Source organism: Arachis stenosperma, chromosome 4 (genome assembly GCF_014773155.1).
Source record: "Arachis stenosperma cultivar V10309 chromosome 4, arast.V10309.gnm1.PFL2, whole genome shotgun sequence".
In the NCBI taxonomy this organism is placed as follows: Eukaryota; Viridiplantae; Streptophyta; class Magnoliopsida; order Fabales; family Fabaceae; genus Arachis; species Arachis stenosperma.
This window is the reverse complement of record NC_080380.1, coordinates 131,846,027-131,859,417: the sequence shown is the minus strand read 5'-3', so window position 1 is coordinate 131,859,417 and position 13,391 is coordinate 131,846,027. Positions and strand designations below refer to the sequence as shown.

General features: G+C 35.5%; 2 protein-coding genes and 1 pseudogene across 3 annotated transcripts; 2 read left to right on the top strand and 1 right to left on the bottom strand.

Moving 5' to 3' along the window:
- The first annotated feature begins 3,428 nt into the window (after window positions 1-3,428).
- Window positions 3,429-7,113, top strand: LOC130976603 (pentatricopeptide repeat-containing protein At3g16610-like; annotated as a pseudogene).
- A 39-nt stretch (window positions 7,114-7,152) lies between these two features.
- On the top strand, window positions 7,153-9,950 carry LOC130976604 (uncharacterized). 2 transcript variants are annotated; one of them, XM_057901511.1, is made up of 3 exons: window positions 7,153-7,376; window positions 7,980-8,085; window positions 8,831-9,950. In XM_057901511.1, the coding sequence occupies exon 3, from the start codon at window positions 9,274-9,276 to the stop codon at window positions 9,841-9,843; it is 570 nt and encodes a 189-aa protein (XP_057757494.1). In that variant the 5' UTR covers window positions 7,153-7,376; window positions 7,980-8,085; window positions 8,831-9,273; the 3' UTR covers window positions 9,844-9,950. The 2 variants fall into 2 exon arrangements, with proteins under 2 accessions (XP_057757494.1, XP_057757495.1); XM_057901512.1 differs by lacking the exon at window positions 7,153-7,376 and having other exon boundaries at window positions 7,944-8,085.
- A 306-nt stretch (window positions 9,951-10,256) lies between these two features.
- Window positions 10,257-11,423, bottom strand: LOC130975541 (uncharacterized). The gene has a single exon (XM_057900325.1). It carries the CDS (start codon window positions 11,421-11,423, stop codon window positions 10,257-10,259), a length of 1,167 nt encoding a protein of 388 aa, XP_057756308.1.
- Window positions 11,424-13,391: the final 1,968 nt, after the last annotated feature.

Genomic DNA, 13,391 nt, shown 5'->3' with positions numbered 1-13,391 from the left:
CTGTTTATTAAGCTTAGCCAATAGCACTCTCAAGTTTCAATTCGTTTACCAATTAGCAGTGATTTTCTAATAAAAAGTCAAAAACCAATTAGTTGTTTTTGGTCTTTCATCATGTATGTAAGTATGTTAATTATAAGGGACAAAGTAAGGTTCTGAATAACAAAATTGTTAGCACAAAAATTAATAAAGATTAATAAAGATAAACATAAGACTGATTATAATGAACAAGTAATAATTTCACAATTTTAACATGGTCTGAAGTGATCTTAGTGGATGATCATGAACAAACTCTACTAAAAAACAGGATGAAAAACCAAAAAGAAAGGAAAACTTGGAATGTTAGAACACTGTAATTGCTATTTAGAAAATCAATATAGTAACAATGTTATTGAGTTTGCACATATATGTTCAAGACTCATCCCAAGACTCCTTTTTAACAAAACTAATCTCAATTGATATACCAGATATATATTTTCTATAAATAACAGAACTTAATTTTACTAAGTGATTTCACTATCTTTTGTACCCTTTATCAAGTATAAATTAACTAATTTAGTTAATACACAGCTCCAAACACAGCAAGTAATCTGCTTCATACACTCCTCAATAACAGTGAACTATGCTTCATAAACAACTCAAATTGTCAAAATCAGATTTCAAGAAATGCATAATTTATCAAGCATGGCAAAGCTAAGTTCTCAAACAAAATTTTAATTGAACACAGAATCACAACATAACAGAGCACAAAATATAGCAGAGCATATCACAACAGCATTGAGCAAAGCTAATCAATAATCAATTAAACATTCAATAATCAATCAATCATTCAATAATCAATATAATATCTGAACGAAAAATAAAAAGAAAGAAAAACAAGCATTAGCAGTGAGCAGAGAAGCCATTGCCTTCTTCGATTTGAGCAGTCTAGGTAGAGTATGAGGAAAAGTGGTTGAGCGCGACGGACGACGGTAACCAGGAGACAAGCACGATGACGGACGGCGGCTGAAGCGTGGCTGAGCAGAGGTACACCAGACGACGGACACGGAGAACGAGGAAAAAACTATGATTGGTGACTGAAGAGAGGAGTTGGAGACTTGGATCACGACGACGACGACCAGACAAGGACAGAAGCTTCTGAGTGCGACGGGCGGCGGTGGAAGCTATTGTAAGCTAGGGTTTCTTTTTGGGGGAAGATAGCTTCGTTTAAGAGAGTGAGAGTTGAGAGGAGTTGGAGTGAACAGAGGTTGGAAAGCTCAAGAACGACGATGGCACGACGGACGGCGGCAGTGTCTCCTTCCTTGCAGCGGCGGTGGAGGCTACTGCGCTATGGTTTTGTTTTTTGTTTGAAAGCATAGTTATAAGAACCGGACCGGACCGGTCGGTTTGACCGAAAAACCGGTGAACCGGTGGTCTGGCCGATTCAATTTATAGTTTGGACCGAACACGCAATTAAACCGGAAAGAACTGGACGATTCGTCAGAAACCGGCTAAAACCGGCCGGTTCGATACAAATGCGCGAACTGGCCGATCCTATGGTGCTCCCAGCATTTCACAGGTCTACGGTGCTCCAGCCGGACTCGAACTCATGTCTCTCTTGTTGCACTCAACAAGGTATGCCACCAAGCTGCTTTGTCACTTTTATACTTTATGTGCTAGTTAATATATATATACATAATTGAATTGTTTTATATTTATTTAATTTAATTTTAGTTTTATACTCACCTTTTTTTTAATATATAATTCTTTAGGATTTATACTATTATTAAAATGTTAGTTAATATATTTATTTTAAATTTTTTAAAATATTAAGTTAAGTAGTATGTCTTCGAAGATTTTGACTTAGGATTAATTAGTAGAGATATATAAGCATCACTATTAAATTTCACATAATAAATTGATAGAGGGACATAACGTATCCATGGTTTACTGTCGTGAAGGACCAAATTGATACTTTATTTTTTTCAAGGACTAATTAATCTGAAGTCAAAAATTTCAAGAACCTAATTATCACTTTACTAAATTTTTTACTATTTTATATTTTTTATTCATGTGAAACCGGTTTTACCAGTTCAACCAGCGGTTTATTGGTTGAACCAAGAAACCAGTAAACCAGTAACCTGACCGGTTCGATCACCGGTCCGGTTCTTATAACTATGTTTGAAAGTGAGTTTGAGAGGAGGAGGAGACTGAATGCCGAACGCTTTCCTTTTTGTTTTTTATCCAAAACCCAAAACGGTACCATTTCAGCAAAACCGGCCGGGTTCCGGTTCGGTCTGACCGGCCGGTTCTTGGCCGGTTCAATAATTTTTAGGCGATTTTTAAATTAACGGTTTTATAAGTTAAACCAAACCGTAATGAGTTCCGGTTCGCAGTTTAACCGGTCGGACCGGCCGGTCCGGTCCGGTTTTCAGAACCTTGCAAAAAATACATAGACACACTCTTGATTAAAATATTTTTTTCTCCTAGAAATGCAACCTGCGTTTTGCGTCATTCAAACAAAATTTGACACCCCAAAAAACGCAAGTTGCGTTTTGTTGTTTCAAAAAAAATAAAACGTGAAAACAATAAAATGGAAGTTGCGTTTTATTATTTTGATAAACAAAAAAAATAAAAAAACGATTGAAGATGGTAAAACGCATATTACGATTTATACTGACACCATAACAGTAAAATTTGTGTTCATCCGTTCATTTCATTGCATTACACCATTATTGTTTGAGAAAGTATAGGGAGCCAATGGCCTAAGCGTACAATGTGTACAATGGAGGTTTAGGAAGTATTAGAGATATGATAATTAGTGTTACATTGTCCTGTCAGGTTACGTTTTTGGGATGAGTGAGTTCATGACATGGTATTAGAGTTCTAGATCCGAAAGGTCAAGGGTTTGATCCTTAATGAACTCCAAAATCAACTTAAATTTTTGGGATGAGTGATTTTATGATATGAGATGTTTATTATTTCTGATATCCGATGGTTATTTTGGATAGTATGGGTGATGTTCATTTTATTTATGGACTAAAGATTTAAACCATTATACATATTGTACGCTTAGGTCATTGGCTCCCTAACACCACCCTTATTATTTTCATAGAGAAAAAAATAGCCTTGATATAATCTTTTACATAATATAAATTATAAATGAATAGATTTTCTTTTTTTATTTTTACTTTTTTCTGATTGTTGTTTTTGTAATTTGACTTCAACAGAAATGAATCTTCTCAATTGTTAAAAAAAATTAAGAGCGTAAAATGTGATCTTTAACCCTTCATTACGCTGTCTCTCATATTTATTTTTTGTCCCACTTATAAAATTAATGGTGAGAGATCATACTTTATTCCCTCAATTGTTAAAACAAAAAAAGGATCCATTCTCGACTTCAACAGAATCTAATTGCTTTAGCTATAAAAAAGTCAAAACTCAACCAAACACTTTCCAATGTTGTACACAGAAGCAAAATAAATAAATAAATAACCTTATTTTTATCTTTGTCTGTTTAATCTTCCGCTCCTTCCCCACTCCTCTTTGTGGTTTCTTTGTATAATGGTGAACCTCTTTAAGGCAAGCATGTTTCTATTAAAAGTAGGGGACAAGTTGAAGATTCCAGGATTTAAAAAGGTAATTCCTGGATTATGTTGTAATAGATTCCAGTTGAGAGATGAGTTTGAGTCAAATCATTGGTACGTGGCCCAACTTGAATCCTGCATTCAATCCAAATCTCTTTCTCAAGGGAAGATTATACATCAACATATCATTAAGAACAATTCTAATATCAAAGATTTCTCCATTATCCTTGACAAGCTTACTCATCTCTAAGTTAAATCTAATGAAGTTGAACTTGCCCGCCAAGTGTTTGAGAAAATTCCAAACCCAAGTGTTGTTTGTTGGAACATGATGATCAGAGCTTATGCCTGGAATGGACCTTTTCAACAAGCCATAGATTTGTACTATAAGATGTTGCAACTTGGGGTGACACCCAACAAATTCACTTTCCCTTTTATTCTCAAAGCTTGTTCGGCTCTGCAAGATATACAAGTTGGGCAAGAAATCCACAAGCATGCCGAGCAACTTGGTCTCGAAATGGACGTTTATGTTTGCACAGCCTTGGTTGACATGTATGCCAAATGTGGAGATTTGTTTCAAGCACAAACCTTATTTAATTGTATGTCCAGCAGGGATATTGTGGCATGGAATGCCATCATTGCTGGGTTTTCACTGCATACACTTCACAATGAAACTATGGAGTTACTTGTACAAATGCAACAAGCAGAAATAGTTCCCAATTCTTCAACTATTGTAGCAGTTTTACCCACAGTTGGACAAGCTAATGCATTAAACCAGGGGAAGGCAATCCATGGTTACTCTTTAAGGAAAATGTTCAGTGACAGTGTTGTTGTTGGAACTGGTCTTTTGGATATGTAAGCTAAATGCCATCATTTATCTTATGCCAGGAAGATTTTTGATCGGATGAAGCAAAAGAATGAGATATGTTGGAGTGCTATGATTGGAGGATATGTTGCTTGTGATTTCATGACAAATGCATTGGCCCTTTTTGATGAGATGGTACATGTTCATGAGTTAAACCCTACACCAGTTACTCTTGCAAGCATACTTTGAGCTTGTGCTAAGCTTACTGATTTGAACAAAGGGCAAAGCTTACATTGTTACATGATTAAATCAGGGATGGACTTAGATACAACAGTAGGAAACTCACTCATATCAATGTATGCTAAGTGTGGGATGATGGAGGACGCAGTCGGATTTCTTGAGGAAATGACCTCAAAGGATACAGTTTCATATAGTGGTATCATGTCAGGATGTGTGCAAAATGGCCATGCTGAGAAGGCTTTACTTATTTTTCGCCAGATGCAGTTGTCTGGGTTTGAACCAGATTTGGCAACCATGATGGCCCTTCTACCAGCTTGTTCACATTTGGCTGCTCTACAACATGGGGCCTGTTGCCATGGATAATCAGTCATTCGGGGCTTCACGTCGGAGTCATCCATCTGTAATGCCATTATTGACATGTACTCAAAGTGTGGAAAGATTCATATCAGCAGGAAAGTTTTTGATAGGATGCATAAACAGGATGTGGTTTCATGGAATACAATGATAATTGGTTATGGTATTCATGGGCAATGCGCAGAGGCACTTTCTTTGTTCCATGAGTTTCAGTTTTCAGGCTTGAAGCCAGATGATGTGACCTTGGTTGCTGTTTTATCTGCCTGCAGCCATTCAGGGCTTGTCAAGGAAGGGAAATATTGGTTTAATGCCATGAACCAAGAGTTCAGCATCACTCCAAGAATGGCACATTATATTTGCATGGTGGACCTTCTCGCCCGAGCAGGAAATTTGGATGAAGCATACATCTTTATTCAAAGGATGCCATTCGAGCCTGATGTTCGTGTATGGAGTGCATTGCTTGCTGCATGTAGGACCCACAGAAATATTGAAATGGGGGAAGAAGTGTCAAAGAGGATCCAGAAGCTAGGACCTGAAAGTGCAGGAAACTTTGTTCTTATGTCAAACATCTATAGCTCTGTTGGGAAATGGGACGATGCAGCACAAATCAGAACAATACAACAGCATCAAGATTACAAAAAAAGCCCGGGATGCAGTTGGGTTGAGGTCTCTAGCGTAATCCATGGATTTATTGGCGGGGATCAATCTCATCCACAATCAGCATCCATAAATAAAAAATTACAGGAGCTGCTAGTGCAAATGAAAAGGCTGGGATACAGTGCAGATTCTAATTTTGTTCTCCATGATGTTGAAGAAGAGGAGAAAGAACAGATTCTCCTATATCATAGTGAAAAATTAGCCATTGCATTTGGACTTCTTAATATCAGCCCCTCCAATCCCATTCTAGTTACAAAAAATCTGAGAATTTGTGTTGACTGCCATTCTGCAATAAAGTTTATGACACTCATAACAAATAGGGAGATAATAGTGAGAGATGCAAGTCGATTCCATCATTTTAAGAACGGCATATGCAATTGTCGGGATTTCTGGTGAGATAAAGGAAAGGTATTATACTTGCTATGGTTCAATTAAGATATGGCGAGGTAGATGTGAATATACCTGCAATATGGTGGAAGTTAACAATGTCCACCATGGGTACTTTTATAAAAATACTCGTCTCTGATCATTAGTTAAGTTACTTTTAAATTTTATTATGGTAAAAATAAACTCCAACAGAATTTTATTAAACAACAAATAGCATTTCGTTCCTCTCCTCATTGACACTCCCATCCTATCTGAAACTAAGGAGTGAAGAATAACACTTGGGAGAGAATCCCAAATTCAGTGTTGAAATCCTATTTATAGTGTTTGCATCTTATGCTTGAAGCTATATATATATATATATATCAACTTTTGCAGGGTCATTAGAATTTTACATTGTTTTATAATGTTATGGGCTTATTCTTAAAAGACAAGATGAAGTTAAGCAAGTTGTTGAACGATGTTGTTTTGTTGGTGCTGTTTGGGTTGTTGAATATTGATGAATGGTTTTAAGAGTTCAAAATAAATTTTGTAACAAATCTATATTTTATTAATTCTGAAACCTAATAAAAATGGTTTTTCTTGTCTTGTCAAGAAATTTATATGAAATCCTTCAACAACTGTCTTAATTTATTCTTTCTTTGTTTCTATTAGTGTGTAATCTTCACCTAGAAGAAAAGCGTATGTGATCTTTAATTCAGCATGCTATAGATTCTAAAAAAATGTTTAATCTAAAAGAAAAGCATATCTGATTCATAACATCTTTCTCTGTATTCTGTTGATTCTTTTTGTTATTTTGCAAGATACAGCGTGGTGCCTAATTTATGATTTATTGTACAGGAACTAAAATCACAAAGCAATACAGAACACTGTGGATCCGAAACAGAAGAAACTAGCTAGGGGTTGTTGACAGAGTAACCACAGAACAGAAACCTGCCATGGGAAATGGTTCAAGTGTTTCTCGGGAACAGGAGGAATGGAGACGACTCACTGATGCTGCTGCTAAAAGAGAAAAAGAGCTACAAGAAACAATAAATAAGCTTCAGGTTTGATAGTTCTTAATAATAAAGGAATAAGAAATTGTACTCTACATTTTAAGAAGCTTACAAGCTGTCTGTCCCTTTGATATATTATAGGAGTCTGAGAGAGAAAGGCGTTTGCTCATCGAGATGTTGACGTCGAATCTTGTATGGTTTAGATTTTGGTTGTTGACATAAGAAATCCACAACTTATGTACTTTATAAAGACTTTTTTCACTTCATTCTTTCCTGTTTTAGGAGGATACCAAGAAGAAGCTAATTGTCTCTAATAGTAAGGTTCCCCAATTGAAAAACCGATTACATGAAGAGAGGCTGACCACTGCACACGGAGTAAAGGTAGTCTGGTAACTCTTTTGTTTGGTTACTCCAGAGACACCTGTAGTTGTACCTGATTATGAATTACATCCTTACAGTTTAAAAGTTTGGGATCAAGTTTCTATATCATATAAGAATAATTAATCAAGTCGTGTCTCTATACTTTAAGCATTTCTAGTCAATTTCCTATACTGTTGACATGTTTTTCAAATCAAGTCCCTTTGGTTAAACGAATTTGCAATGAAGCTCCTATACTGGATAATAAATCCCTGTTTTTCTCGAAAATTTCGGTACAACACAGAGACTTGATCACAAAAGTTTTATAGTAAAGAGACCTGTTAAAAAATGTTTGTCAAATACAGAGACTTAACTAAAAACATTTAAGTTATAGGGACTTGATTAAAATTTATTGTATAATATATGGAATTAATTACAAACTTTTAAACTATATGGATCTAAATGAAACTTGAGGGAAACTATGGGCACCTCCAGATATATTAAACCTTTATCTTTTTGTTGTTTTTTTATGGCACACTCTTAAACCTATTCATGGTGAAAATCATGTTGCCTTTATCATATTTTGTTTAATATTTAGCTGAACATACATGGTATTTCATGGAGCAGAAAATTGGAGAACTTGATCAGGAAAAAAGAAGATAAATGCTGCAATGCAAGATCTTGATTCAGAGAGGCGGAGGTTAAGAGGTGCCAGGGAAAGGCTAAAGCTTCAGTAAGGCATTATTTCTTGTTATTTATTATAATAATGAGATGTGTATGATTTGAAAATTATGTTGAATGAGTAAAGACGATCATCTTATTTTCCAATGTAGACTCAAGTTGCAATACTTCTTCCAGCTTCTTTGTTTCTTTTTCGTTGCATTAACAATTTGTGTCAAGAGTAAAATTTGATAAGAATAGTAAATTTTAACTAGAATCATCATAAATAGTGTATACTTTCATAGGTTTTGATTGGATTTTCTTGAACTATTCTGAAAAACGGAATTGAAGTGTAATGGACATAGAAATAGACATAAAAAAGGGTAGGGTTTGGGGAGCCTTATTAGTGAAAACTTCAGAGTTATTGCTACTTTAAAAACAATTGTTCTATTTATACACCCTTCCTCTGTCAATAATTGACCACAAAATTATAAGGTTCTATTTCTATAGTTCTTGACTACTAATTCGAGAGCTATGATCTTAGCCTAAACAACAATGCAGGTTTCTGGATGATTAATTGTGTTGTCTTGATTAGAATATGCACTACTAAACATTTCTTTTATATATACACTCTACTCTTACTCTGTTATTTCAATGAAAATTTCCGAATGCAGTATTCATTCATAAATTGCTTCGGTATAATAGTCACTTTACATGCTGATTTACACCTCCGCTTCAGGATGCAACTTCTTCACCTGCATCTTACTTCATTGTGATATTAGAATTTTAGACCACTAATGTTCAACGATGTTATGTAGGGAAACACAACTTCGGGCATTTCATTCAACATGTGAGGTGATACAAATCCTGTTTGCTGGGCAACAGGAGCAATTACTGTTAGTAGAACCCCTGGGAGAGAGAGAGAAGTTGAAGGATACCATAGCAAAAATGCTGCAAAGGCAGGATCAACTGCATCTACACAGAAACGCAGCAGAGATTAAGTAGAAACCTCAAGCAATGAAGCCAGTGTCACTGAGAAACATGACTGTGAGGTGAGAAGTCAAGAATGCCAAAATACACCAGAGTTCAACAGTGCAGATCATGATCATGATTTAAGAGGTGGCGTTGGTTCTGATATTGATGGTGCTGCCACAACAGCTATGATGGATGGAGGTGCTGGCGGTACTAGAACTGAAAGTCCTTCAAATTATGGCTTAAAACATGTTGATTTGAATAACTATGGTCCTCTAGATGGTACAATATGCAGTGTGATGATGATGTAAATGTACAAGAAACTGAGGAGCAAGCCCATGATCATCGTGTTTTGCATCCGTTGCAATTACATGATCCTACAGACACTGAAAAAGTTATTGAGGATACCGAAGTTGGAGGCACAATCAGAACAGAAGACCTTTTAACTTCCGAAGTTGCTGGCAGCTGGGCTTGCAGTACAGCCCCTTCTGTGCATGGAGATAATGAATCTCCAAGCAGGGACAATAACGAAGGTTGTGGCCCATTGCATGATTCAAATATTGTGGTGGCTGAGAGTCAGAACACTGACGATGCTGCCGCTAGACGGAATGAGCGGCCAGCACTCCGGGATATGATTGGCATCGTTGCTCCTGATTCGAGGGAGAAGTTTGGAGGTTCTGCATATAATTGTGGTGAAAAGCAAGAGAAAGATGCAGTTCAACTGACTCGGAGACGCAGAGTTGTAGCAACAGTGGCAATGAAGGTAGAAATCAATGCAGAGGGTAGAATCGAATGTATGACAATATTGAAGAGAAGAGAAAAGAAAAATTTTGATGAAGGGCGTAGGATTATTACATAGGTTGAATTTTTATATATGACATAGGAAGAAAGAGGGTTCTGAAACGGTTGCAGAACGTGATTTTTGTATAATTTCATCCAATAACTGCACATGTTGTTTTAGATTATAGTGGTAGGAGTAAAATGTTATTATTAATATAAATTAAATAAAAAAATATCAAATGCTCAGTATTATAATAAGAGAAAATTATTATTATTATAAAAATTAAAATGTTTAATCATACATGGGATTTTATCAATTCAACGACAGTCACAAAAAAATATTCAATTCAACGACGGCAAAAAAAATTGGAATCTAAATATATTTGATATTAAATAAAATTTAGAGTCTTGTTCATCCTCTAATTATGTAAACCTAATTAAGTCATTTAATGTGACTGATTCTAACTTTTCTGGCTTTTCAGGTTTCCTTAATTAAAAATAAGGATGCAAACTTTTAGCACCAATTCCACATGGACGAAGAGTATCTGAATAAGGAACAAAATGAACAAATCTAGAGTCACACCCATGGTCACAAATTTCCGAGAGCACCATATATTTATCACTACATAAACCATATGAATAGACCTTTTTCTTCGTAGTAAAAACAAGATCATTATTCAAAACGGTAAAACCTCTGATCTCAGGATTCTGTTCCATTAAACCCATTCCTTTCACTCTCACCTTCAAGATCCTTCTCCACGAATTCGACTCATAGTTTGTTAGAATCCAAACCGTAAACACACGCTTTCTCAATCTCACTAAGCAAATAGTTTGATAGCCAGCAACTTCTCCCCATTTGAAAATACTCATACGGCAACTGAAATCATGGGAGCCCCTTCTTGCTTCTTTAGGAACCCTTAACAACTTGGTTTCGACGTTTTCATCTTCATCACTGTTCGAGATTTCATAAGACATGATATAAGGCCTAAAATGAGTGCTATTTTTAGCAAGATATCTGGAGCAATCCGAGATGAAGTGAATGGCGCCATTGCAAATCACAGGCATGTTAAATTTCAAATTCCTAGATCCAGCAAAGAAACGGTTCTTCCTTAAGCTCCAAGCACCTTGTTTATGACTATAAACATGGCAATCAAAATATGAACTCCATTCTTCATTGTCAAAAAGAATCAACCGGTAATCATCAGAGTCGCATTCCAGTGTCATGGACAAACTATGAAGATTCCCTCGCTGCTGCAAGTGGTTGGGGAGGGGAATATATAAAAGGTAACAAGTTGCTGGATTGATGATAAACAATTCTGATCGACGAACACAAAGGAGTAAACCGTTGCTTGAGCTTAGAATCTTGAGTCGCGAGCTTGCGATGAATCGTAGCATGTTTTCAGGGACGCCTGAGGAAAGTTCCTCTCCCGGCAAAGGATGCAACTCGAGGCAGTCGTTGTGAGTCAGAATGTCATCTCTTTGAATGAAGAAGCATGAAGAACGATCTTTCTTCAATGAGTTTTCTGCTTGTTTTGCTACAAAGTATGGAGTTTTTGGAAGCTCTGAAAAGAGTTTTGAAGAAGATTTGAGTTTGTGGATTGCTTTTGCAGGTAACCAAGACAATATCTCTATTAACTCATCGTTAGACATTGTAGCCATTGTGATCAAGATCAACGATGACTTACTTGTTTGAAAGCCAAGAATGAAAATATTCAAGACGAGAAAGAGGAGTGGAACATAATTTAAGGGAAGCGAACTACCTATTAATTATGTTCTGATTGATTTAAATTTAATCATATCATATCATATCAAATCTATTAAGATGAAATTTGATTTAAATTAATTAGGAACAAGTCATAATGATATCTTTAGTTGAATTTTAAATTTTAAAATTTTATCTTGAAAAGATTTGACCAAAACTGATCATGTCGGAGTCTGTTAGAGAAAGATATATAAAAAAATCAGAAAATACGAGTTTGTTTAAAAGACATAAATCCTCCGTCTAATTATTATTGTTCTTTTTCTGTATATCGATTACTCCTCCTTATTTTGATTTGATTTGATTGAATGGTTGATTCTGACCAGGGAATTAATATTTTACTAACTGCCAATGAGCACTGCATTGGCCGATTGGTGGATGATGTGCGATTCCAGATTGATTCGAACAACATTAGTGCAAATCAGGTAATGTTATGATTAACCAAACTTAATTACTAGTTTTTGTCATTATAGCATTCTACTCCTATTATGTTCATTATTGAATTCAAGCTTGAAAATTATATTATAGCATGTTGTGATATTCATAAATTTCCTATAAATTTGCAGCTTCTTTATATAACTTCATGTGATCAACTGTTTACTTCCTATTCGTTGTGAAATTTATATAACATCTAATTGATAATTATGATATATAATGTAATTTTCTATCAGAAAGTTATGTGAAAGATACATCAGGGTTGATATAGATCTTTGTTTTATTTGAGTTTGTGGTGCTTTTTAAAATTTCTGTCTTACTTTTTCTTATCTTGAATATATAGAGGGTTGTGCCTCTGAAAGCAAGAGATTGAAAGGCTTAGGCATTGGTGCCCGCGGGGGTCCCATTTCTCTTGATGATTTTTGAAGCTTTCAAAGATCAAACACAGTACATTAATTTAAAAGGATGCAATATTCTAAGCATTGTCAACTCCTCCTTTCTTACCCTTCTTTTTCCTCATGTTAATTGTATCCTATCTTATTCTTGGCAGGAGCTGAGGAAGCAGTTGGAGAATCAAGTGGTATTAATTGATACTTTGGGTGTGTAGTTGGGGGAATTATAAATAATTCTTAGGAATTTTAAGATGGAAATATCATATGCCCATATTTGGTTCAAAGTTTGAAAAGCTATTTTCAAGCAAGTTTGATTCTAGGAAATCAAAATACCATCATTTCAATTCCCACCTTCTCCTTGGGTTCCCATGGGAATGGAATCTTTGTAATAAAGTAATACTTGAACCACACACCCTCTTTGTGTAATGACAACCGTGTTGCTGCTGATCGTCATGAAAGTGTATGTAACTGATGTGTTTTCAATTTATGTTCTCTCCTAAAACTCTGTATCCAGATTTTAAAATAAAAATGTTCAATCTCAAGTTGTTCTTTATTATATTAATATGTGGTCTACAATGTCTTACCTAATCAACAATCCATTTTATAGGAATTACGATCAGCCAAGGAGTCTGTTGCAAAATGTTACCTTGATCAATTTAAAGAAGAGCGGACTCAGCGAAAAGAAGAGCGGGAAAAGGTTACAACTGATCTAAAGACTGCTGTTTTTAGAGCCCAGTCTGAGGCTCAGGAGGAATTAAAAGGACACATTGATGTTGTCTTAAGAAGAGAAAGAGAACTACATGAAACAATAAATAAGCTTCAGGTTTGAAGGTTTCATCGCTAATGTAATAAGAAACAGTACTCTCTTTGCTTTTGAAGCTTATGAGCTGTGCCTTCGTTAAAAGATGGTTGTTTCTGATAATAAGGTTCTGCCAGTTGGAAACTGAATTGCAAATCAAACAAAGATAATCATATGGTTTTGTGTGTGTATTATGTCCCCTTTTCATATTAACCCTATTTGAATACTTTCAGGGATGAATT